We start from the raw sequence: 24,215 nt of genomic DNA, 5'->3' as shown, positions 1-24,215 counted from the left end.
ACACCATAGGAGGCTTAAGCGCTCTTGCTCACTACTCACATTTCATTGTGTGCCGTCTATTGCGTCCTACTCTGCTGTCACTTGTGATTGAGACTTGAATGAGTTTGCTGTTGTAGAGTTTAGTGGTTCAGCATTACAGTACGTTAGTATTGCAAAAAGTCAGAAGTTCAAACCCATGAAACACGCATACTAAAACAAAATGTATACCTAAGTTGTAATGCTCTAAAAGTCACTTTGGATAAAGGGTCTACCAAATGTGTAAATGTAAATGATTTTGACTTTGACAGAAAGGAACCTTTCAATGCTAATGGTCTAATCAGATTCAATGGATTGTGCTAAGCTATGCTAAAAGTGCTAGCGTCAAACCCGGAGATCGGCTGAATGGATTCCAAAACGGTAAGAATCAAATCTTTTACTGTAGGGGAGCTGGAAAATTTGCATATTTTCAGAAAAAGGAGGAGTGTCCCTTTAAAGCTTAGAGCAGGCACACTAATTGCATTGTTCTCTATTATGTTGGCCTATTCGCTCTCATTAAGGCAAAACATCGCACTCTATCCATAGCACATATTTAAATGACAATATATACTTAAAATCTCCTTTTAACCAAATCTGAAGTTAACTAAGGCTTCTCTAAAGATCCTTTAAAACAAGGCCTTAAGGTACCCACCCAAGGTTAAATGATTTTAATGGTGCACAGAAAATTATGCATTATTTATCAAGACTGTGCTGCCCTCCCACACTTGCACAGATTTCACGTCTTGTTTGCTAATGGCTATACTCAAGTAATAGCACTCTGGAGCTCCTCTTCACTTTATATCTCTTCCATCTGAAGTGTCGTGTCGACCCGACCCACTCACACGAAGGCAGTATGGCCAGTAGTGAGCCACTGTGAAGCATCTGTGGCTCTGAGCATTACTTGTTGGCCTGATCTCTTGGAAGAGATCCTTCTGATTTATATTGACTGTAACGCTCCCATTGCCAAGCAGGGGTTCCCTGTCACCATGGAGATTAACTGCACTTCCTGACAGGTGCAATGATAGACATATCGCCTTGTCTGCACCATGCAGTCAGACCAACAGGACAAGATCTCCGTTCCACTGTGAAAGGCGTGGTTTCTACGCTAAAAAGTGGCCTCAGATCTGAGCTTGCTCAATTGGGGCTGTTGCATTTCAATTATATTCAGGTCTAAATAAAATCTTTTTACCATTGAGCACTAGATCTCAGGAGAGGAGCACTTGCCCTAGCATCCGGAGTAAGAGATTACCCTGTCAGCACTGAGACCAAACCCAGATTGACTTTCCACTTCCAACCTCACCTGCTGTTTGGTCTAGCAATGAACCATGTGATGGAAAGAGACACACAAACAGAGACCACACTCGGGTCTGCAGATACGCACAACAGCAACTGTTAGATCTGGAGCCATTTCCCCAGGTGCCGAGATGCTGACAGATGGACCACATCTTGATCCATTCAGAACTTTTTGGTTTGCGATGACACACACAGGAACTTAATGAGATGAAACGTGGAAAACAAAGGTTGGTTAAACACCAGGGTGCACTTAGGGCATTGCAGGTGCACTGTTTTGAAGATAAAACCCTTCCACAGATTCACATCGTAAACAGCAAACACATCTGACATTGCTCGAAGAAAGAACACATGGGTCCAACCTTTCTGCAGCCTTGTTTATCACCGTGATTGGCAGCTTTGTGTTTAAATGGGGCATTGGGCAGGGCTCCTGGCGTAGGGCTCTTATTTTTATTGCCCCCTCGGGTGCCAGAAAAGGGATCAGGTTAGCAGTGAGCTATTCCCAAACTTAGCCGTCACCCCCACAGCAACATTGGGTCCGTTTTCCCTCTGGCGACAGCCAGTCTCTTAGCGGCATGAAATAGTAGGCGGGGAGTAAAACTGATTTAGTCCTCCTGACACCTTTGTTTGTGGATGACAAGGAAGAGGAGAAGTGCCCTGGGCAAATCAACACCATTAACAGTGTCTGTGCCAAAATCCCTGCTGCTTGCTCTGCCATGACCTACCAGTGCTCTCTGAAAGAACTGTGTGTCCACTACAACTGCATGACTACAGCAACACAGCTCAGTCCCAAAATAACATGTGGACCAATGAGGGCCTGCTCCGGTGTGACGTGCATTTTAGAAAAACATCCCAGTCTTGTATCAAATGAGGTTCAAAGATAACAAGCATACTTTAAATGCCAACTAATTCCACGTTGTTCTGGATAAAACCTCTAAAGCAGTCTCTAGCTATACATTCACTACACTGTGTTCCTGTAACTGAACTGAACAGCATTCACAAATCTGGGCAGTGCTAACAAGAGTTCAGTTTCCAGGGTACTTAAAGTGTGTGCATGAATGTTATGTATGGAGAAAAGTATATGTACATGTTCTCTTTAATGGAGACATCTAGCTTGAAAAACCAGAGTTTGGTCTAACTTCTGAATCACATCTGTATCTATACAACCAAAATACATCACAATAGCCATTTGGGCACATCTTTGTAAACAGATAGGGGTTACATGTGTGCTTTTAAGTATTTAACTCATCCACCTTAAGGGTTCTTAGTTATGTGAACAGGTACAGAAATAGGATTGAAGGAGGAGCCCCATTATGAAGGGGTTCCACTCTTGACAGATGTCATGACAACGTCATAAATAGCATTGCCCTAGATAATGTAGCGGTATTGGTTTACAAAGCCTGGAAAATAAACATGTGAGGATTTACCAGTAGGAAAGAACAGAGGACACAGAAAGCAATGGATAAATGTGCCATGAGAACTGACATAAGATATACAATAAATAGCTTGTGTGTATGTAAAATGTTAAACATATTTGAATGCCTACGTGTCATATTTGATTCAGCAATTTATGAAATTTGGGCATTTAAATATTTTGTAACATTCTGCAGTTTCATATCACTTAAACAAAGAAACGCCATTGTTACAGTATTTCCTCAAAAAGATCTACGCTTTGAAAATCGATATCATTCATACAAATAAATACTTTCCTGCCTGAATCTCCCCCAAGAACCCTGAACTAGAATATGACAAATTGTGCTTTCTTTCCCCATTATGATGGATGTGCAAAAATGCGTTAAAAATGACAGCCAGCTTCAGAAGACACACGATACTCAGCCTACAGTTCACTGCAAAGTGGCTCTTTTCAATCCTCTAGTATTGTCAGCGACATGATGCTAGTGCTATTAGTGCTGCTGCATATTGTTGAGAAAGGAATTTATCAGAGTAAACAAACTAGGCTATTATAAAGCTCTGAGGGGGAAAATATTTGAGACTGAACTATGAACATCAGCCAGTATTTAAGAAAGCTCTGAGATCATTTACCTGGACCTCTAAGATAAAAATTATTACAAAAAAGTCTGTACCATAAGTGCTTGATTTGATACATTTTCAAAAATAAATAAATCTGGCCCCAGTTCTGGCACATAACAATTTTCAAACAGAAACATGATTTAATGGAATACTGTCAACAGTATGAGGGCACTAATTTTGCACTTCAGCTAATTGTCAAATGGATTTTCTCCATAACTGATGCATGCCTACATGCATAAACCTAGTATAGCACAAACTCACCCTGATGACTTCAGGCGTCTGTTGGATAAGCAGCGTTGAGCCTGTGTCCCTCAGATTAGAAGCAGTTAGAGGTATGGCTGCAGGAGCACTTAAGGACATTGGTAGAGGTGTAGATTTGGGTGTTTCTGCAGGTGTTGGTGAGGTTTCAGAAGAAGGTAAAGGCAGAGGGTGTGAATCCACCTCGGCTTTGGTGGTGGCCAGTGTTTCCTGAAGAAGACGCATGACCTCTCGCTCCTTGTTTTGAGTTCCTCTAGCAGCTCCACTTTCCACCAGCTCCTGAGCAAAGCTTTCAATGCTCTCAAGGATCCTAAGAAGCAGTGCTCCATCATCTTCTTCAGTGGCTTCAGCCCCTGGCCTAGACTGCTTAGCCACTGATGGGCCAGAGGAACCTGTCACAGGTAGCTCTTTAACCCTTGAGTTATCAATTAAATGCTGGTGCTGAGGGGAGCTGCTGGTCTGTTGGGCAAAGTTCTTAAGTTTAGGGGGCAAGGGAGGCTCCTTTTGCATGTTCTGAGAAAGACACTCAAGGTCCATCAGCAGTTTATCAATGTCATCAGCCCCGCTCTTGTGTGAGGTTGACTTTGAGAACATTCGGGAATCTGTGCTTTTGGGCAAATACATCTGGTTGACAGTTGAATCATTTTTAGCCTTGAATGCAGTTCCATTCCTGCTAAGTTCGTGAAGTTTATCTGAAACACTGCCACTAGGCTCAGAGTAGCCGTTGGGTTTTTTTGAGTACTGTCTGGACTCCAAGAGTCCACAACTGTGCTTCTTATCCCCCTTACCTGTTCTGTCAGACATTCTTCCCACATCTCCATCCTCCTCCTCGATATAGAGAGTCTCCATGCCATCTTTACACAAGTTTTCACTACTGCAAGACAAGAGAGAGAGTGTATCCGGTCGGTTGCTTGAGGCTGTGTGGTGGCAGATATAGGGTGGTGAATCACCACTGGAGGCTGAGGGCAAGGTGCCATGTTGAAAACCATTAGCTGATGAAGATGTTCGTGCTGACAAAACAGGGGGAGTCTGTATGGGTTTCACATTGCATACAGGATCCCTGGAGCCTTCTTGAGGTTCTGGCTGGGATGATTTAATCCGAGGCTGTGTGGGTGGAGGGGATTGAACAACGTCCTCATAACGTGGAGGTTGCTCATTGCCAAAGATGGGGGAGAAGGGAATTTGTTGTAGCCCATGTATGCTACTCACAAGTTCAGCAAGCTCACTGTGCTCTTGCCGTCCCGCTTGTCCTTCCAGATCAAGAGGAAGCCTTTTCAGGTAGTTGGACAGACGTGCCATTACATTTTTATAAATGATCTCAGGATTACTTGAGTCATCGCTGCCTCCGCCCATAGACTTTCTTTTAATACACTGTTTGATGATGTCAGTGCACTTTTTGAGGTCCTCGGAGCACTTGAGGAGAATGTCCAGACAGGCTTTAATATCTTCTCCTGAGGCACTGCTGTCTGCCTTAGTTTTCTCTAAAATGCGATTAATTAGGTTCTCCTCTGTCAGGCTGTTTAGGTATAGCGTGGCCACATTATTTAGGTTCTGCTCCAGGGATGCACTCCGACTAAGTTTGTGCTCTTCTAGAACGGATTTCTGAAATACCCCGAATGGAGGACAGTTCTCATCATTCCCTGTGAACTGGCCATAGATGATGTCTAGATCAGTCGACCTCCTGCTGAAAGAATCTGGCCTAACCTTACGACCCTTCCTGAATGTCACATGACTGGAGGAGTACTTGATCTTCTCAAATGAAAACTCCTTGATTTTCCCACTGGCCAGGTTAATGGCCTCCCCCGTTATATCCTTAAGACTGGCTGAGCTTTGGATGGCTGATCCTTTCTTGACTCTAGGGACAACCTGGTGGTAGTCATCACAGAAAGCACCAGGCCCACAGTTGCCATTCTCCAGAGTTTTAGACTCATGAATACTGATGGGTCTGTCAGAGCAATGTCTGGGCATGTGGGCATCAAGAAGCTCAGCACAAGTGCTTCGGTGAGCCACTGTGCAGTTAAGTCCATGTTTTAGGGCACCACAGGGCCCATTACAGTAGTGTACAGTGTGTTGGACACGACGGTCAATGACAACACTGTTGTAACAGTTAATGCTGCTGACCACAATCCGATAGGTTGCTGCCATGGTCTTTTGTTTTTATCTGTTTATATGATAAAAATGTTTCCCTTAAAAACAATAAATGCTATACACATTCATATAAAAAATGTATGCAAATCATTAAAAATCAAAAACTACTTCACTTGGCCACACAACAATATGTAGTTACTCCAAAAACTGCTGCTTGTGTTGAGTTCAAGAGAAGAAATATTTCCGTAACATTCTCTTATCTGTGCCCCATAGTTAAAGGAAGTTGCGCTGTAACATTTTGTGGCAAAGCTATCCATTCCTAAGCATGTGCCCCAATGGCCTAATGATAGGCCTGTGTGCAGTACTCCAGATCATCCCTCCTGTAGACAACGTAGGCCTTTGGGCACAAAGAAGTCCTCTGACTTACTTTGTAATACCAAAACATACAGCACACCTGGTGACAGCCTTCTGTTTATGTGTTTAGCAGATGTTCTGCTCTCCGTTTATCCTGCTTTCTCTTACACCAGCCAGAATCAGATGTTTGAGAGTCCAGTAAGGAACGTCACCTGTGAATACAAAGACAAAAAGAGGATGAGGAAGAGAGAGATGGCACTTATACAGATCAATCAAAATATAGACAGTCTCTGAGACCCTAGGGGGTGCTACTGCACCCTTAGTCTGAAAAAAATGTTGAACATCAGGCCTTTGTACATCTAACAACACATATGCTACTCTTCTTCAGAGTAAGGGGTAAGCCAAAGAACAATTGATTGTAAGAATAGTTATATCCCTGAATGAGTCATATAAAGAAATAGAGGGAATACACAGCATAAAAGTAAACCAGAAGTGAACCACAAACCATGTATTTCAACTGAAAAGATATTGAAAAACTATAGCTGAAATGTGGTTATACCCAAGCCTCCGGCAGCTTATATCTTCTGTGCTATCAAAAGCAGTCCTAAAGCCATCCTCAAAGAGGCCCACTTTAGTAGAAGCTGTTAAAGAGCTTGTGATGAAAGAACACAGACGCTCCATTAGAATTCTTTAACAACACCCCACCCCGGCTCTCCTTCCAAAATAGCAAGTTTACGCTAGAGAAAGGTTTTCAAATACACAAATGGCACCTTAAACTGTTTTACTAGTACTTTGGTTCATTCTAAAAATAAATGCTGGGTTATTTTCAGCCTAGAGTTGGGTCAACAAAGGAGGAACCTGACCCATTTGGTTGTAATTTAATCTATGCTGGGTTGTTTTAACCCAAAATGCTGGGTTACTTCATTTACACATACACAATTTTATCACTCTACCTGTAAACTTTGTTCTCGCTAATGAAAATAAGTCAACAGTTGGGTCACAGGGTGATAAGTATATTTATTTATAATACAGGTATACGCAATAAGGAGCTTATTAATAGCATAAATAATTAATTATCTCAGCTGAAAATGAGAGCCAATGCAGAACATACTTTTATTCATATAATCTTTTCATCTTTCTTTTCACTTTTCTCGCTCTCTTTACATTCTGTCTAGCTCTTTTCTTCTTCCTCCATTTCTTTCCTCTCACAGCAGGCCTCATTAAAGCTTCGGTGTCTCAGAAAATGCAGAGAAAAAGTATCCAGGATCTCCACCACTACCTCACCTAATTTAAACCCTGAAAATGACCAGTCATTATCGAATTCACAGTAATATACTGCATTCAGAACTGTACTGCCGTATAAATTATTGCTGCTTTTAGGACTGTCATTCTAATTGGATCTAATGATGGTTATTTGTGATAACTGCTACTTTTGCATCTCTTCCAAATAAGGTCATTTTAAGCAGATACAGAAAGACACTATTGTGCTATTATGAGACCTTAGAAATTAATTTAGATGCATAAAGAACATGAAGTATGAAAAGCTTTCGAGTGCTCTGATGTGAGCTTGCACTATTGGTGTTGCTTCAAGCTATAAATGAATAGCACTTATGTTTTAGTTTACTTTAGTATTGACAGAAAAGCTCATATATTTAGGCTGTTATAGGATAGATTCTCACAAAAAGATTTTAAAAAATCAGGAATATTAAATTACATATATCAGTTTGTCTGTAATAAAAAAGTATGTATTATAAAATATTATTTCCCTTTGCAATTATTTTGCAAGCCTTAAAATCTCATAGGGAAATATGATTCCCAGTTTAAAATAAACCAATGACATGTACAAATGACATCTATCATACACTGTATGTCACATGAACAAAAGAGACAGCCCTTATTGTGACAGCCCTTTTTCTGGAGATGGGCACTGTTGATGTGGTACATGCAAAAATACCCAGTGAGAAAGTTTTACAGGGATAGCCTGCAATCCACACCCTTGTAAATCTGAATTGAGAGACTATTCACAATGAACTGGCCCTGCCTGCCCAGCCTGTTACACTCCAGACATCCCACTGCCAACTTCAATGTGAGCTATTATTGCCTTTATAGACAGTCACTGTCATTTACAATAGAACAAAAAAAGAGTATTACAAAGAACAGCTTCATGATGCCAGAGTTTATTTCTGGGGGTCATAAAATGTGCACAGTTGCATATTGAATATTACTTATTCCCTTAGTAATATGCATAAGTAATATGCATTTCTAAAAAAGGAAATTACATTTTCTGCTCTAAGTTGTGATAGATATTCCCATGGTATAAAATAAAAGCAGCAACAGCCATGCCCTAAGGTTCATCCAGCATGTGATTAGAATAAATAAATAAGAAAGGAGCTCATAAAACACAACATTATTCAATACCTAAAATATTTTAATACTAAATACATATAATGTAAACACATACAATCCAATCCTTTTACAGAATTGCATGCTTTTAACTTTATGGCAGGTCTGGAAAAGGCACTTGATCTAGCCTGTCGCTATGCACAAAGCATTGTCCATAAATAAACAGTCAAGTCTGGTGTGGAAGAACTTAACTGACCTGAATAAAGCCCAGATAACTCCATTAAACACCTCTCAAATGATTTGTAACGCTGTCTGAGAGCCAGATCCCATCACCCAACGTCATTACATGAACTCACGTGTGCATGGAAGCAAATAAATGCAGCCGAATATACTATAGAGTGGAAAGATTTTCCAAATGAGTGCAAGCCATTAGAGAACCAACTCAATATTAATGCTATTGGTTTTGAAATGAAATACAAAACAAATCCATAAGGGTGCTGTGGGTTGTTATTTCCAAACATTACAGTATAAGAAAGGATGTGTTAATCTTTACAGATTTTTTGTGTTATGCTTTTAACACATTGGGGGGGGGGGGTTCCCGGACAGGGTTTAGGTTAATCCAGGACCAGGCCTTATTTATATTAGGTCATTTAAGTTTTTACAAAAATACCTTACAAGCAACTTGAAAAAAAAATTTCACTGATATATTTTAAATCACTTTTTGTGATTGTTGCGGGCAAAAATGCTTAATCTTGCGGCACGTTTTCTTAAAACATTGAGATGGAATATGCGGGATATTTATGCAATTGTATGCGATGGAATTGCGGGAACTAGCAAAAACTGCGGGAACTTGCAAAAACTGTTTGCAGCTTTTCATAATCACATATATCTTAGCAAAAAGTTGAAAAATGTTGCATTTACTTCACATAAGCGGAGCCATGTCCCCTGTTGCCATGGGAACGTTATGAAATGATTGGGCCAGATTTACTAAATGGGACAAATTAGCGTGAGAGCGCAATTCCAAAAAAGCGCCGCTAAGAGTGGTAATATCTGCTGGTTATTTACAAAAAATTTTATAACAGATGCAACAGCTGATCTCTATAATGACTAATGACTTATAGCAGCACAAATTAGTTCAAGGTCGCAAATAAGCAGAGCTGATCCTGAGTTCAGCACCACAGACATGGCAGCGGAAATTCGGGGTGTGAAATCCCAGCTAACGATGCCATAGTACACTGAAAAGAACTGGAGGACAAAAAAATTAAGGCTTTACAAGAAGTTTCGAAATGTCTGGTATTGTGTGATTTCTCCTTATGACTCCTATTTTATTTACTTCAGCAAATAAAAAATAACATGGCTTGACAGATAATATTTTTGAATAATATGTTCCCCTGGCATTCTAAATAAACTGTTACGTGTTAATACAATCATCTGCATGGTATGATGCGTTTTCACCGGTGATGCCTCGTTTTTAGCAATATTTGCAGCCATTTCAAACGCAAAGTAATTTAAGGTATGATTTTTTATGCCATTAAATAATAGCGCAAATAGCAGCCATAACACACCCGCAAACATTAGTAAATCGCGTTGCATGAAACATTTAAATATTCTCCTCCCAAAAATTTTGCGTCTGGAAAGGAAACTCCTAGAAATGCATATGCAATAAGGTCAGTCGCAAAACTAACTAGACCACACCTTTTCAGCGCTAATGATAAGTGTTGGGAGTAACGCATTACAAGTAACAAGGGATGTCCCGATCCAACTTTTTCATTTCCGATCCAATTCCGATTCCAGAATTCTGTATATCAACCTATACTGATATCTGCCCGATACTATTGTAATTAAATGTGTATAGTGCTTTCTGCTACATCTAGTTAAAATTAAATGTTAAAATTAATCATTTTAAATTATTTACAAGTTACAGGAAACATTAGTAAATATTAATCATGACAGTGTTTAGGAGAACATATAATAGGTACGTTTGATCAATTAAGTGTGCTAAATATTTTTTTCTTAATTGCTTTAAACTGTCATAGTAAAAAAGCTTTAGTGTGCAGATGGTTATTTTGGGAATTATGCACTTGACCGGACTTTTTATGCACATTCCGAGTGCAGAATTGATGCGCCTAAGTCATATACTGGGCTTTCTGGTCATTTATGGGCTTTCTGGGTGCAGAATTGATGCCCTTGAAGCATCCTCTCATGAGAATCCTTGCACCGCAAAGTTTATAACTGTTAAAACACAAAGAGAATAGATGCATCGTGTGCTCAGCACAAAGTGAATTGCATCCATCCAACGGCTTACTGAGACTTTATAAAATCAGATCTTTAAAATAGCCTACACTACAGTTATCTTGTGTTTGTGTGTGTGAATGACGCGTTTCATTTGTCCGCTTTACCAGTGGATTATTAACTCAATTTGCGAGTAAGTTACAGTGTTTCCGTAAACTTAAATATCTTTAAATCTGCGTTTGTTCCTTCACATGAAGCTATTGAGTGTTAGGGCTGGGTATCGATTCAGATTTTCCAGATCGATTCGATTTCGATTCACAAGCTATCAAATCGATTCGATTTCGATTCTCGATTCAATTTTCGATTCCGGTTCTTGGGCCGGTTTTTATACTCGATTCTCGATTCAACTCAATGAATATAGATTTAATACAAATACTATATTAATAAAAAGAACAGTGAACAGCAGGTTAAAGTGGGAAATTAATAAAATCGATGAAGCACCTGAAACCATGAATGAATGACAGTAGGGGTGTAACGATTCATTCGTTTTCTCGATGCATCGATTACAAATTCTGCCGATGCATATGCATCGATCTTGAAACCTGGATTTTTGAATCGTGAATCGTTTGTTTCGATTTTATATTTAAAAATCGAAGGAATCGTGATTATATCACAAATACAATGGATAAAAATATATATATAAATCTTAAATTAGTTACATCTGCGACATAAAATGCGCACCCACTCCAGTGGCGCAGTGGATTACGTCACTAATCTTCAATTCGCGGCAGACCTGTTTGCTGTAATTTGAATAAACGCAGCAGACAGTGCACAAATGGAGAGACACGAAAGAGAAATTTGCAACCCACCAGCCAACATGAGATCAAAGGTTTGGGATTACTTCGGTTTTCACAAAGTAAGTGGAAAGATTGACAAGTCCATTGCACTTTGCAAACATTGTAAATCTGAGTTAAAATATAGTAGTCAACATTTGAAGTGGATCAAAAACATTCAACAAATTTGTCCTAAAACAAGAACGGGTATTGGATATTGGTTTTAAGAAAACTTTTAGAAAAGGATTTGATCCACTTCAAATGTTGACTAGTGTACTTTGGAAATACAACGAACCTTAGCAACCATCTCCAAAGACGCCATCCCATTAAGATAGACATACCTGCACCTAAAGCAGCTAGTATTTCAGGGTCTGACGTGAGAAGTGCTACTCACACTTTGCTGTATTCACACACTTTGCTGTATTTCCTAAATGTTCAGGAAATGTATTCAATGTTTACAATAAAAGCTTATGGTGCATTGAATATGTAGAAGTTGTATTATTTTTCTTGGTTTACTTGCTTTAATGTATTTTCAGTCCTAAGAAGTTAAGCTATTAAACTGAAGTCCTGAATCAAGTTATTGAAAATCTATTAAATGGTCTTGAATTTCCCAAATATTTATTTTATTTCCTCAAATGCAGATGTATACTAAAATTTACAGAACAGAATCGTTAATATTCGAATCGAATCAAATTTCATTGTTAATCTAATCGAATTGAATCGTTCTGATTAGCAAAAATCGTTTTTGAATCGCATTGGAAACCTTTGAATCGTGAATCGAATTGATTCGCTGTCTACCCAAAGATTCACAGCCCTAAATGACAGGCTTGCCTCTCGCTCCTTGGTAACATCGCGCAAGTCAAAAAAGAGGGTGACATCTAGTGAAGAAAATAGTAATTCGATTAACGTTAATCTTTCGTTCAATGTTTGCAGAAATAAATATGAAAGAAAAAAAAATCGATTCTGCTCTTGAGAATCGATTCTGAATCGACCACGTTTAAAAAAACCATTAATCGAAAAATCGAGTGCATAAAATGGTGCTTTTTATGGTGCTTTTATAATATGTTATCCTTTTAATAGCTTGTCAGTAACAACCACGGCTAACGCACATATCGGAATTGGATCGGTCATGTTGTCGGTCCCAGATCCGATGTCCGATCCAGCCAAAAAGCCTGGATCGGACCCGATATCGATCCAGCATATCAGATAGGGACATCCCTACAAGTAACTATATTATTACGTAATGCACCTTTTCTGAAGTAACGAGTAAAGTAACGCATTACTTTGTAAATGTACACATTAATATTTGAGTTACTTTTTTAAAAAAGTAATGCAAGTTACTTTTCATTTTTATTCATTTGATTTAGAAATAGTAATGTACTGCATTAAACTGAACGTATAGAATTACACACTCTCTGCATGTGTGTCTGAGCGGGAACAGTTTGAGTCAGAAACAGAGGTGGCAGGCCAGAGCTCAACATTTTTGCGATGGAAATATGCAATTTCTGAATGCAGAACTTCTCAGTCATAAAAACACCTGCAAGGCCTGAAAGATCAAGCCTCAACCAAGTAAGAAAAAGTAACACAAAAGTTACTTAAATGTACCGTAAGTATTACTTTCCATGAAATGTAACTAAGTAAAGCAAATAGTTACTTTTTTGAGGAGTAACTTACTATTGTAATTCATTACTTTTAAAAGTAACTTTCCCCAATACTGCTAATGATCAACTGCATGTCTTTAGTAAATAAAAAATGCTTTGATTTTGCTTGATTTTGTGTTGAAATAAAACACAAGTTGTGTTAAATGTAACACAGAATTTATTGTTAAAAAAAGTGTACTTCAGGCCACATGATGTAGTGTACATTATACAACATCAGGTTCTGTAGTTCTTTCTTTGTTAAATATCAAAGGTTCAAAGGTAAAATAATAACATTGGGCTTTTAGTTGTGCATCTCCCTCTCAACTACGGGCAGCTTTGAGTTTCTCAAACTAGACACACTGAAGAACTTGTTTATGATAACGCTCTTGAGTTCCAGTATCCCCAAACAGACTCTCACTAACATAGTGTGCTTTCAAAGTAGGCCATGACATAGCCGGTTGTCGAGTGATACCGAACTCAAGATGACAGAAAGAGTGTGAAACATAGCAAAGCAATGGGTTTTTAATGGCAATTTAATGGGCTCATCAACACATGATCTTCCACTATCTGTTGGCTTGGGTGGATGTTTCTATTTCCAGGCCGGCGGGGGCCATATCCCAAGCTTTACACCTGCACGTAAAGGGTATGGATGTCCATACAAACATCTTATATGTCTGATGGGAGTCTTTTTAGCACAAAGAGCCTTGGCTAAACTTCATTTAGCTGGCTTGGGATGGTTAGTATTGTATCTTATGAAAATAGAGAGGAACGTTTCTGGAAGATTGGGTTTTAATTGTCAGGCAACACTCTTTATCTCAGCTTAAAGCTGTAATTAGCATGCAGTAATTGTTATGGAGAAATCTGTTCATAAAAAACAAACACACACAGTTTGAAGAGAACGAGGTAACATCCACCCACAGTTTTGAAACAGACTCCACTAGCAGAAGCATAAGGACGATTTCTCCTCTTGCCACTTTCACACGGTACATCTGTTCCACATTTAAGTTATACTGTAACTCTCACATGCTGAGAAGTCATAATGTTTCCTGTCACAACTGGCAGTGGTTTTTAATTTAGTGTCAAGATTATGGGCTGAGGAATGTTGGGAGCACAGGCACGACTTCCACAAATAGGGGAAGACATGCCTTAAACACCTTATGCAGATCTTGTTACTTTTACCAGGTGGAGCAATGTATCATGGTGGTCTGCTTATATTTGGCCCAATTAGGAGGAGGTGAGAGATTAAGAAACAATATACTTTACACCTCATTAAATAATCAGCAACTGGAGACCCACAAAGGAAGAAATAGTAATATCGGAAGATCCTGTGTGAGCCCTCCACAGTCAGTGGTCAGGCCCAGTCTTGTTGCTGTGCACAAATTGCTAAAGGGGGCCTACAGCGAGCTTTGTTTGTCTCAGCTTGAGTAATGACTTTCAAAGGCTTTCGCTGCAAGAGAGAACTTGGCCCCCTCAACAACAATACATTCATAAAGGAAGGATTACAGGCTCACTGGCTACTACTTCACACGGTGACCAGGATACGATTTAACTCTTGCAGCCTCAGGGGAGAAAGTGAGAAGAATGCCAAAGAAAAATGAAAGGATGGAAAATGTGCATAATGCAGAAACAAAAGAGAACAATTACAGTGAAATATATTTCAATATGTGCTATGCAGTACATGGTTATTATTCAGAGTGTGAGATTTTAAATGAATTTGTGTGAGGATATTAATGGATTTTGCTTTAATAGCCTGTGCCGATTTCAATATCACTATGACCGACTATCACTATAATTTATCAAAACTGCACTTTGAACAAAATGGTTTTAACGCTTCTCATAACTAGACATTATAAGAGAAGACTCTGAGCTGTGGCAAAGAGGATTAAAGGGAACATATCATGAAAATCTGACTTTTTCATGTTTAAGTGCTATAATTGGGTCCCAGTGCTTGTATTAACGTAGAAAATGTGAAAAAGCACAACCCAGTAACTTAGTTTTGGTAAACCATTCTCTGCAAACATGTGAAAAAATAGGTCATTGAAATTTGGCTCCCCTGGTGATGTCCAGGGTTCCCACATCTTAGTTAACTTCCAAATCAAGGACCTTTCAAGGACTTTCCAGGTCCAATACACTCAAATTCAAGGACTAAATGTGGGGACACATTTCAAGTGAGAGCAAGGTTACTTATTAAGATACATTGTTACAGTTTCCTTTCGAGCTGTGTCACTGCGGTGACACTTTTGGGATGGGTTAAGTGCATATGAATGTGTATATTAAATTCAACCAATGGTGAGGCTTAATGACAAGGACCGGGTGACGCAGGAGCCATGAAGTATATCGCTATCTGAAATATTGCCAAAGATGGCGTTACAGGGACGCACAAAGTATGGCAAGGGAGACACAGCGTCTCGTTCCCTTCTCAGGGAACAACAGTTACATAAGTAACCCGAGACGTTTTCATGTGTCAAACACAACTATGCAAAAAAGCATTTTGGCATGAATCAACATTCGCATACAGAAGATATAAGCATTTAAAGTGAACAATTTAGCACGTGTGTTTAAAAAGTCTAGAATTTTATGATATCATCCTACACTAGACAGGGAATAATATGGATTTTTTTCCAGAAAACTTCTTGCATAAAATAGATTCAAGCACATGAACTGTATCTATCGACGTATATTTTTTCAAAAACTTCCCAGATTCACAAACTTTCAAGGATTTCAGAAGGAGATGTCAGAAGGAGATATTACCACCCCTTAATCTGCACTTTCCAACCACTGCACTGCTATTTAGTACAGAGATCAGCTCATTTGCATTTTAAAGGAAACACCCAAAAAACGGCACATTTTTGCTCACACCTAAAAAGTGGCAATTTTAACTTGCTATAATAAATTATATATATGATATTGTGAGCTAAAACTTCACAAACGTACCCTGGGGACACGATTTATTTAACATCTTGTAAAAGTCTTGTGAAATATCTCCTTTAAATAAAGGGGTGCCAATAATTGTGTCCAGTGTGTATTAAAGAAAGACATTTATTTCATAATACCCCCCCTTCCCAATTGTTTTTCTTCAAAAAAAATATTTTTATGATTTTTTTTGTTAAAGCTTGAAAGAAGAAAAAATGTAGATTCTTTATTATAGCTTTCTTTGCTCATATTTAGCAAGGGTGCCAACACTTTTGGACATGACTGTATATGTGACCTGATCCTGCAAAAATATAAAGTGTGTTTTTCTTCCCAAATCTTTCCAATGCTCTAAACATTCTTGAAAACAAAAATGAAACCAAAGAAAGGCAAGACATTTGAGATTACGCTTCAGATTATTTTTGCAGCAGACAAATGATATCCACAAATGTTCAAGCTAATGTTAATTTATGCATATATTAGAGTAATTAAACGTTATGAAAAACCATTCGTCAACTGGAACAAAGAGCAGTGGTCATGACTACTCTCACTCTAATAAAGACATCACAACAGCATGAATACCCAGCCTATAGAAACAAGCTAATCAGCCCTCTACTACAACAAAGCAACCTTTGAAAAAAAATCTGCACTGATAATCGTTCTGTATCTGCAACAGCTCCTTGGCTAAATCTAATCACTGTGCGCGGATAAAACAAAGGAAGCTGGTATACCCTGAATTGCTTTCCACAGCAGATGTACTGTAACGTATCTCTTGCAAACCTTTTCATCATATTCCATTCCTCCTCTTTTCCTCCAACTCTTTTCCTGTATCTCTCAGTCAGCCTCCCTGAGGCCACCAGCAGGATTTAGAGAGTTAGATAATGACTGGTGTCCAGAAACTCTTGACAGAGATCATGGGATCCAGACAGACAGCATGGGAACGGAGTATGGTTCAGCGGCCCGTGCACAGGCTTCAGGTCAAGCACAGGAAGTGCAGATGGGACAGCGTGACAGAGGAAGCCGCTTAGAACAAAGTAGACATGGGAGGGAGGCATAAACTAAAAAGTCAGTGCTTTAAAAGCAACATAGAGCTTTTTTGTCTCGGATGACGTTTGCTTGTTGCTATGTAATTCTCACACTGTGCTGTAACCAGACATTACTCGATTAAGGAGAAGGTGAAATAGCTATCAATTCCATTTAAATGTCAGTTTTTTACCCCAACCGCTCAGTGTTGTGAAAAGCATGTGTGAAAGGACATCTTGCCAGCAGCTTTGTTTCTCTGGCGTTGAACTGGGTGTCTCTTTCCACAAATTTTGTTGGCCCAAAATAGTACTGGACTTTCCAAATAACTCATTACTAAACAAAAAATAGCCTAAGCACTGCGAGTTACAGCTCAAATAAAAATAAATGCTAATACAGTGTATCTTTGAGTTTTTCATTGTGACTAATTTATTGAAAATAAAGTTAATACCTATAATTGCCGTAGCTCCTCCAAAGCTACACCAGATGCCGTCTATCAATATACTTCACAAAATGCACCAAAATGTTTTAGCCAGTTTTATACACAGTCTACAGCATATTAACACAATAGCCCAAAAATCATCAATCTCCAGCAAAGTCAGACTTGAAAAACTGTCATCAAGTGAGTCATCATTACTTGCTAAATACCAAACTAAGTGGTGTTGATGAAGCACAAGACACTTTTTTAAGCATATCATTTTACAAAATAAAACTGTTTTTTAGGTTTCAAATGATACAACATAAACTGTTTATCATTAAGAAAAAAGTATTAAAGGTGCAGTGTGTAACATTTAAAAGGATCTCTTGACTTGACAGAAATGCAATATAATCTACATAACTATATTATCAGCAGTGTATAAAGACTAGGGGTGCACGATTCACAAAATTTCACGATTTGATTCGATTCGATTTTTAGGCTCAAGATTCGATTCGAAATCGATTTTCAATTCAAAAACGATTCTCGATTTTAAAAAACGATTGACAGTATGTTAACGTAGTTTAGTTTTTCCTATGTGACTGATTGTAGTAGATATACAATTTTAAAGAAAAGAAACACAACAAATTAAAATGTAGTTTGATATTACTTTATGTCTTTATGCAAAAATAAAAACTGTTATGAAGCAATTAGATGACCCCTTTTATCAAACTCTATTAAATACAATAATATAGTATATAAATGATAGACAGTGCAGGTCTATAGATTATAAATGTGACTGGTGTTATAATGGTTATTATTTCTATTAGATAGAGCAGAAGCAGGAAAAGTGCCTTTCTTCCTATTTCTCTCTTGCCGATTAAAAAAAGCTAAATCCACTCATTATTTCTGATTCAAGAGTCTACTTGCTGTCCCAGTGACAGGGGACTTTACATTACAGCTTTGCACTTTGTAAATCTTGAGTCAGCTTGAGCTTTGCTCGTTCAGTGCAATAGATTTTAGAAAAGATATGGTTTGTTAATAATAATAGAAAAAACCGGGAGAAAGAAAATCCAGCGCGTGGTCGTGACTTTCAAAACAAGAGCCAGTTGTTATCGCCATAGAGACGTCGGCACGCTGAAACTGCACGCGAGCTTTAGCGCGGTAGCGCTCATGGCCATTCTCCGATCGACTCGGGTTTTACACACAATATTAATCAGACTTGGGACCCAAAGTAATTTAACTATGACTGACCTGGACCCGACTGACCATTTCAAATACAAACCCGGAACCATACGTTCCGCGGGTGCTCCATCAAGTTCTCTAATGGTAAAACTCTGCTCAAGTTCAGAAACATGAAGGATACAATGTGACATGAGCTTGTTCGCGTCGCATCCCAATTCTTTGAGAAACAGAGAGCACGTGAACGCATACCGAATTCATCATGTCGCATACAAAATGTCATTATTAAAGAGTGTCATCATCACAGAAAAACAAAAAAGACAAAATCTGATGCCAGATATTCTTGGGCACTTGTTAATATAACTGGGCAGCGCGCCCATAAGTAAAGTCAATGTGTGGGAAACACTGTGACAAGAGTGTGCAGGCGTCAGAGTGAATACGACGCAGCGCCATCTATGGGAAAACTGAGATAAACTCATTTCAGGACAATAGTAACACGGCATTACAAAAAAAATTATGAATCGATTTTTGGGATTCTATGAATCGATTCTGAATCGGCAAAGCTTGAATCGCGATTCAAATGTGAATCGATTTTTTTGCACACCCCTAATAAAGACCTTACATAATGAACTGTTATGTGTTTATTACCTAAGAATGAGATGTTTTTATCTACATACACCGCGGGTCCCCTTACGTGGAAGTTGCCATTTTGTGCCGCCACGTTTTTACGGTCGCCCTAAATGGACAAACTGCGTTTTGGCACTACTGTATTTTGTCTTAAACAACAACATGTTTGTCCCGTGGCATCTACCATAGCTTCTCTATGCGTTTCGGTGAACGGTGAACTGAGCTGTTGGTTTCAATTCACAATCTCACTGCTAGATGTCGCTAAGATCTACACACTGCACCTTTAAACACTTTCTTATTTGTGTACTAGAAATTATTAGTAGTTGATGTGACACATCGTCTGTCAAAACTCTTTTGGGGACCCCAATATAAACAGGACCTGACAGAAACAGACTTTACACATCCATTAAACCCAACTGTGGACAGTTGGCTAAAAGTAATTAAATAACACAGAAATGTTCATTTTTCATTCTCTGTAAGAAAAACATAATTTGTTTACCTCTGGGCTACACATTTTGTAAACTAATGTAGTAAAATCCATACAAGTGTGAGTTAAGTGTACAAATACCATTTGCAGCAAATGAATATTCAAGTTTTCAACAGACAATTGAATGCAAGTAAGGGGAGTCGATACAGATCTTAATTGAGACTGGCGCCCGGGAGGCAGTAACTCGAGCCTGGCACCTTGCATCGCAGCGCCTTGTCACTTTAGTGACGAAGTGTTACGCCATCCAGCTGGGATGATAGACAGCCACAGAAGACCGGCATACTGATGACACAAATTTACCAGGATAGACACATAGTGTCCAGTCCGGGAATGCAGACCATTGCGGACTCATTCTCAGGCACATACCTGTAGGTGCTTTCTGCAGGTTACCACATTCACACCCCTTACCGAAAACATGCTTCAGATGATAAAGCTCTGCTGGAGCAGAGCATTGCTGCTGTTTCCCACAAGCTGGAGACTGGGAAGAAGCAACTGAGGGCAAGCTTCAGTTCTCCAGCTGTCCAAAGAGTTTCAGAATTATTCATGGTGACTCTACACCAGATGAGAAAAAGGAGATCACTTTATAGCTACCATAAGAATGGTGTGGGAAAGATTGAGGATGATAGCGTAAGTCTGTGAGATGACAAATTAAACTGTGGCATGACTAATTATTTTCATATGTATTTCTATTAGAATAAAGGCAAATGCAAAATGAAGTACTAATTTATTTGCACAATACTTTCTTTAATATTCCGTGGTGATAATGTGTCAAGAGCGTAGATCATCCACAGTGCATAATAAATAGGGATGTGCATTTATGTCATTTTTTCATTTCGATTAATCCATAGGTCTGAAGAACGAGTACTCGATTAACTGGGGGCGGGGCAATCAAAGGGGCGGGGCGTACACGTCATGGTGAAAATGAAAATATTTTCATTAAAACATTCAAATAAAACTTAATTTTGAAGAAACTTTGACAGAACAATGAACACATACTAGATTCCTAATTAATCAAATGTTTTTAACAGAAACCTCTAACAGAAAAGCTGCGTGATGAAGTGAAACTAAAGGGTTAATAAACACAAACCGAAGCCCTTTCTATTTGACGCACTCTGCATAATATTAAGCCTTTATACAACATAAATGTACAACGTGCATCTATCTGCATAAAATGCAAGACTTCAACTAAGGTTTCAACCAAGTTATCTAAAAAAAAAAAGAAAGGAAAGTTTAACTCCCTTTGTGGATGTGCATCATAAACGGCGCACTTTTAAACACGTCCAGTCAAAGCTCAAGCTTCATAACATTATGCAGCTTTAAGTGTTTTGCTATCATTTTAGCGTTTAGCTGTGTCGTGTCGTCCTCTTACCTCAGTCAAGATGTAATGGTAATGCTAGTATGGCTCTCTGGTATCTCTTGACATTTGATGTTTAAATATGAGATGATAATCCATTGAACTTTTGACGGCGCTGTACATTTTGCACCTGACTGACTGTATTTCCGAAAATCACGACATCCTTTTAAACCATAGTGCCTCAGTGATGTGAGGTGTGACCGGCTTCGCGGGCTCGCGGGCTGCGCGGATCGGCGGGTTTCTGCGGTGCGGTCGCGCGGAATTATCTGTTTGTTTTTGAATCACGCATGGTAATGTTACTGATGTCATACGTCGGTCTGCGTAGCTTGACACGACGTCAAACACGCATCTCCAGACCCAGTCTTTACTACCATATGCGCTCGTAATGCTAACCAGACATCCAAATGCCGCCATATCCACAATAAATAAATTAATAAACCCACATGATCATCGTTTTCGTGATCGATCATCGATGCCACGTTCGAGTACTCGAGCAATCGAGTACTCGTGCCCATCCCTAATAATAAAAACGTAAAAATCTTTTGGAACGGACGCTGACATACAGTAAGCAACAATTAACCAACAAGGAATTTTCATTATGAAAACAAATGTATAGAATTAAGTCCAGAAAGTTTAACAAGACAGCCCCTAAAACACTACCAAACCTTCAGCTGAGGAAAAAATAAAAGAATGTTGTTCAGAAATAAACAGTGAAACTTCATTAGACCTCAAGTTTAGCCATGTGCATCATTTGGTTTCATAGGAGTAGTGCAGCACCTCATAAATATCTGTTCCACAAAACCCCTGTCTTAATGAAACAAATAACGCCCACTTATCATGTTTTGTACAGTGCCCAAACCAGAAATAAATTCAGCATCAGTGTGATTTAATCCCCAAATACTTCACAGCCGACATAATGACATACCATATTGCTTTCCCTGTCAATTTTTCTTTCCCTTCTTTAAAAGAAACATATTTTAAAAGTCCTTCAAATCATAATGGAATTTTCAAAGAAAGAAAAAAAACTATTTTAAAACTAAGTCGAAAAAACTAAGTCTTAGACTTAAAGGGGAGGTTTCCCAGACCGGGATTAGATTAGTCTTAGACTAAAGTAAATGTAAGTGCTTTCCAAACTGAAAACAACTTGCACTGACATATTTTAAAATACATCAGTGCCCTTTGTTTTGCCTCAAAATCCTCACAAGTAATGTTTAAGTAAGGCATGTTTGTTCAAACGAGTTATATTTCTTAATTAAACTAAGGCTTAGTCCTGATTTAAGCTAATCGCTGTCCGGGAAACCACCCCAAAAGGTTTGTGTGAGCCTGAGACAAAAAATGAAAACAACAACAACAACAACAACATTATAAACAGAAATACAATTATCAGATTCCGGTCTATTTTTGCAAATGCCAACCTCTAGTAATATTTCTTAAAGATTAAGTAATCCTAAAACATTGGCAGTAAAACCATTGTTCCACCACTATGTGTACATACAGGTAGTGCCAGCACCAATTGGAGCCATTGGTTAAGTCAAAGTGAATCTGGCAGGAACACATATAATCACCAGCACTCCTGCAATACAGTGGGGTCTTTTCCTCCCCACTAATGAAAAATAACCACCATTACCTCAACTATGACCAAAGAAATTTACAAAACAGACAGTAAAAACAGGTATTCAACCATGGCGTCTGAGAAAGCCATTGAAAACTGCAGATGAATGTGTGGTCTTCAGAACAACCTCGTGTTTGAAGCTAGGAGTCACGTTACAGACGAGAGATCTAGTTTCCAGACTGACCACAAAAGAGCTTGTGGTCCTGAACATCTCAAGACTTTTCCTAAAACACCCCATTACGGAGAGCTCAACAGAAGCACTGCTGACCAGATCAGATTCAACATGGCCACATGTGCAAATAATCTACAATGTTAATTTATGTATATACAGTATGTAAACAGATAGTACTTCTTTTACCAGAAGATAACTTAATAAAGAAATATAGAACCAATGGTCACATGTATGCCTATTAGCAATTTTACAATGGTTTCAAATGCAGGTTTTACCATAATATTTTGGGCCCTATCTGTTTTATAAAATATGTTTTTTGTACACGAGAGAATGCCACAGAAAGTATATTAAAATGAACTCTGGGTGTGTGAGGTCTGGTTTTCTCATTTGACAGATCTATACATCACTGTCAGCTCAGCAGCAGTCTAGATGCGTGCCTGTTAGCTCTTGAAAACGGATTAGCATATAGAGAAAGAGGAAAAAGAAAATAAACGAGTAAACAGATAAAGGCACATAAAGGCAGGAGAAATGGATACAAGAATTGAAATGCACCTATTTCATTGCACCTATCATTCAATGTGTTCTCATGGTTTATGGTTCAAAAACACATTATTTTCCACATAGCATACCAATTTTTTGTAGCTCCAGATTTCACGCACGGATTTTGTACAAAACTCATCGATTTGAAAAATGCTGTGTCCCTGATTGGCCAGCTAACCTGTACGTTGTGATTGGCCTGAATACCTCTGATGCAGCCGGAAATGTGACACTCCTGTTTGAAAGATTTGCTCACAATGCAATGCTGACAGAAGTTAACTTACAGGCTGTGAGTCCAAAGTGGGAGGAATTGTGATAATGTTGGTCTTTACTACATCACCAATCCCAGGAAGTAAACTGTTGCCTACAATCCGTGTGTTTGTTGTAGTCCAAGAAAAGGGATTTACATTGGAGACATTTGTACCTTTAACATATCGTTAACATGTGCTACTACCACTAAAGGAAATGTAAAATTGTGAATCGGACCAAACTGTAGGTGCCCTTTAAGAGAGAAGTCAGAGGGAGCAAATGACTATCAAGACCTATTTCACAAGAAGTGGAAAAAAATAAAAAGTAGTAGGTTTTTGATCATCTTACTTTCATTTTTACTTTATATCATCATCATTAACAGACCAGCATCTCACAGCCCAAATTCCAAAGGGGTTTTTAATCCTTATTAAACACTTTTTTAAGAGCTTCAAAAATAATCCCTTCCAAACTGGTCCATGGTGTCTGATAAGAATGGGTCAGGATTTCAACAGAGGTTAACTAGTTTGTCTTCTTATAGATGTTGCCGTTTTCATATTAATGTCTTA

The 24,215-nt window shown here is 38.7% G+C and overlaps 1 protein-coding gene across 2 annotated transcripts in view; it reads right to left on the bottom strand.

Moving 5' to 3' along the window:
• ppp2r3a (protein phosphatase 2, regulatory subunit B'', alpha) overlaps window positions 1–24,215 on the bottom strand; it is a 160,665-nt gene that overhangs the window by 86,209 nt on the left and 50,241 nt on the right. For both annotated transcript variants that reach the window (XM_065276331.2, XM_065276332.2), the window contains one exon: window positions 3,598–6,248. In XM_065276331.2, the coding sequence (XP_065132403.1) occupies window positions 3,598–5,739 (2,142 nt within the window). In that variant the 5' untranslated portion in view covers window positions 5,740–6,248. The remainder of the gene's footprint in view (window positions 1–3,597; window positions 6,249–24,215) is intronic.

Source organism: Paramisgurnus dabryanus, chromosome 6, assembly GCF_030506205.2.
Source record: "Paramisgurnus dabryanus chromosome 6, PD_genome_1.1, whole genome shotgun sequence".
NCBI classification, from domain to species: domain Eukaryota; kingdom Metazoa; phylum Chordata; class Actinopteri; order Cypriniformes; family Cobitidae; genus Paramisgurnus; species Paramisgurnus dabryanus.
This window is presented reverse-complemented; position numbering and strand designations above follow the sequence as displayed.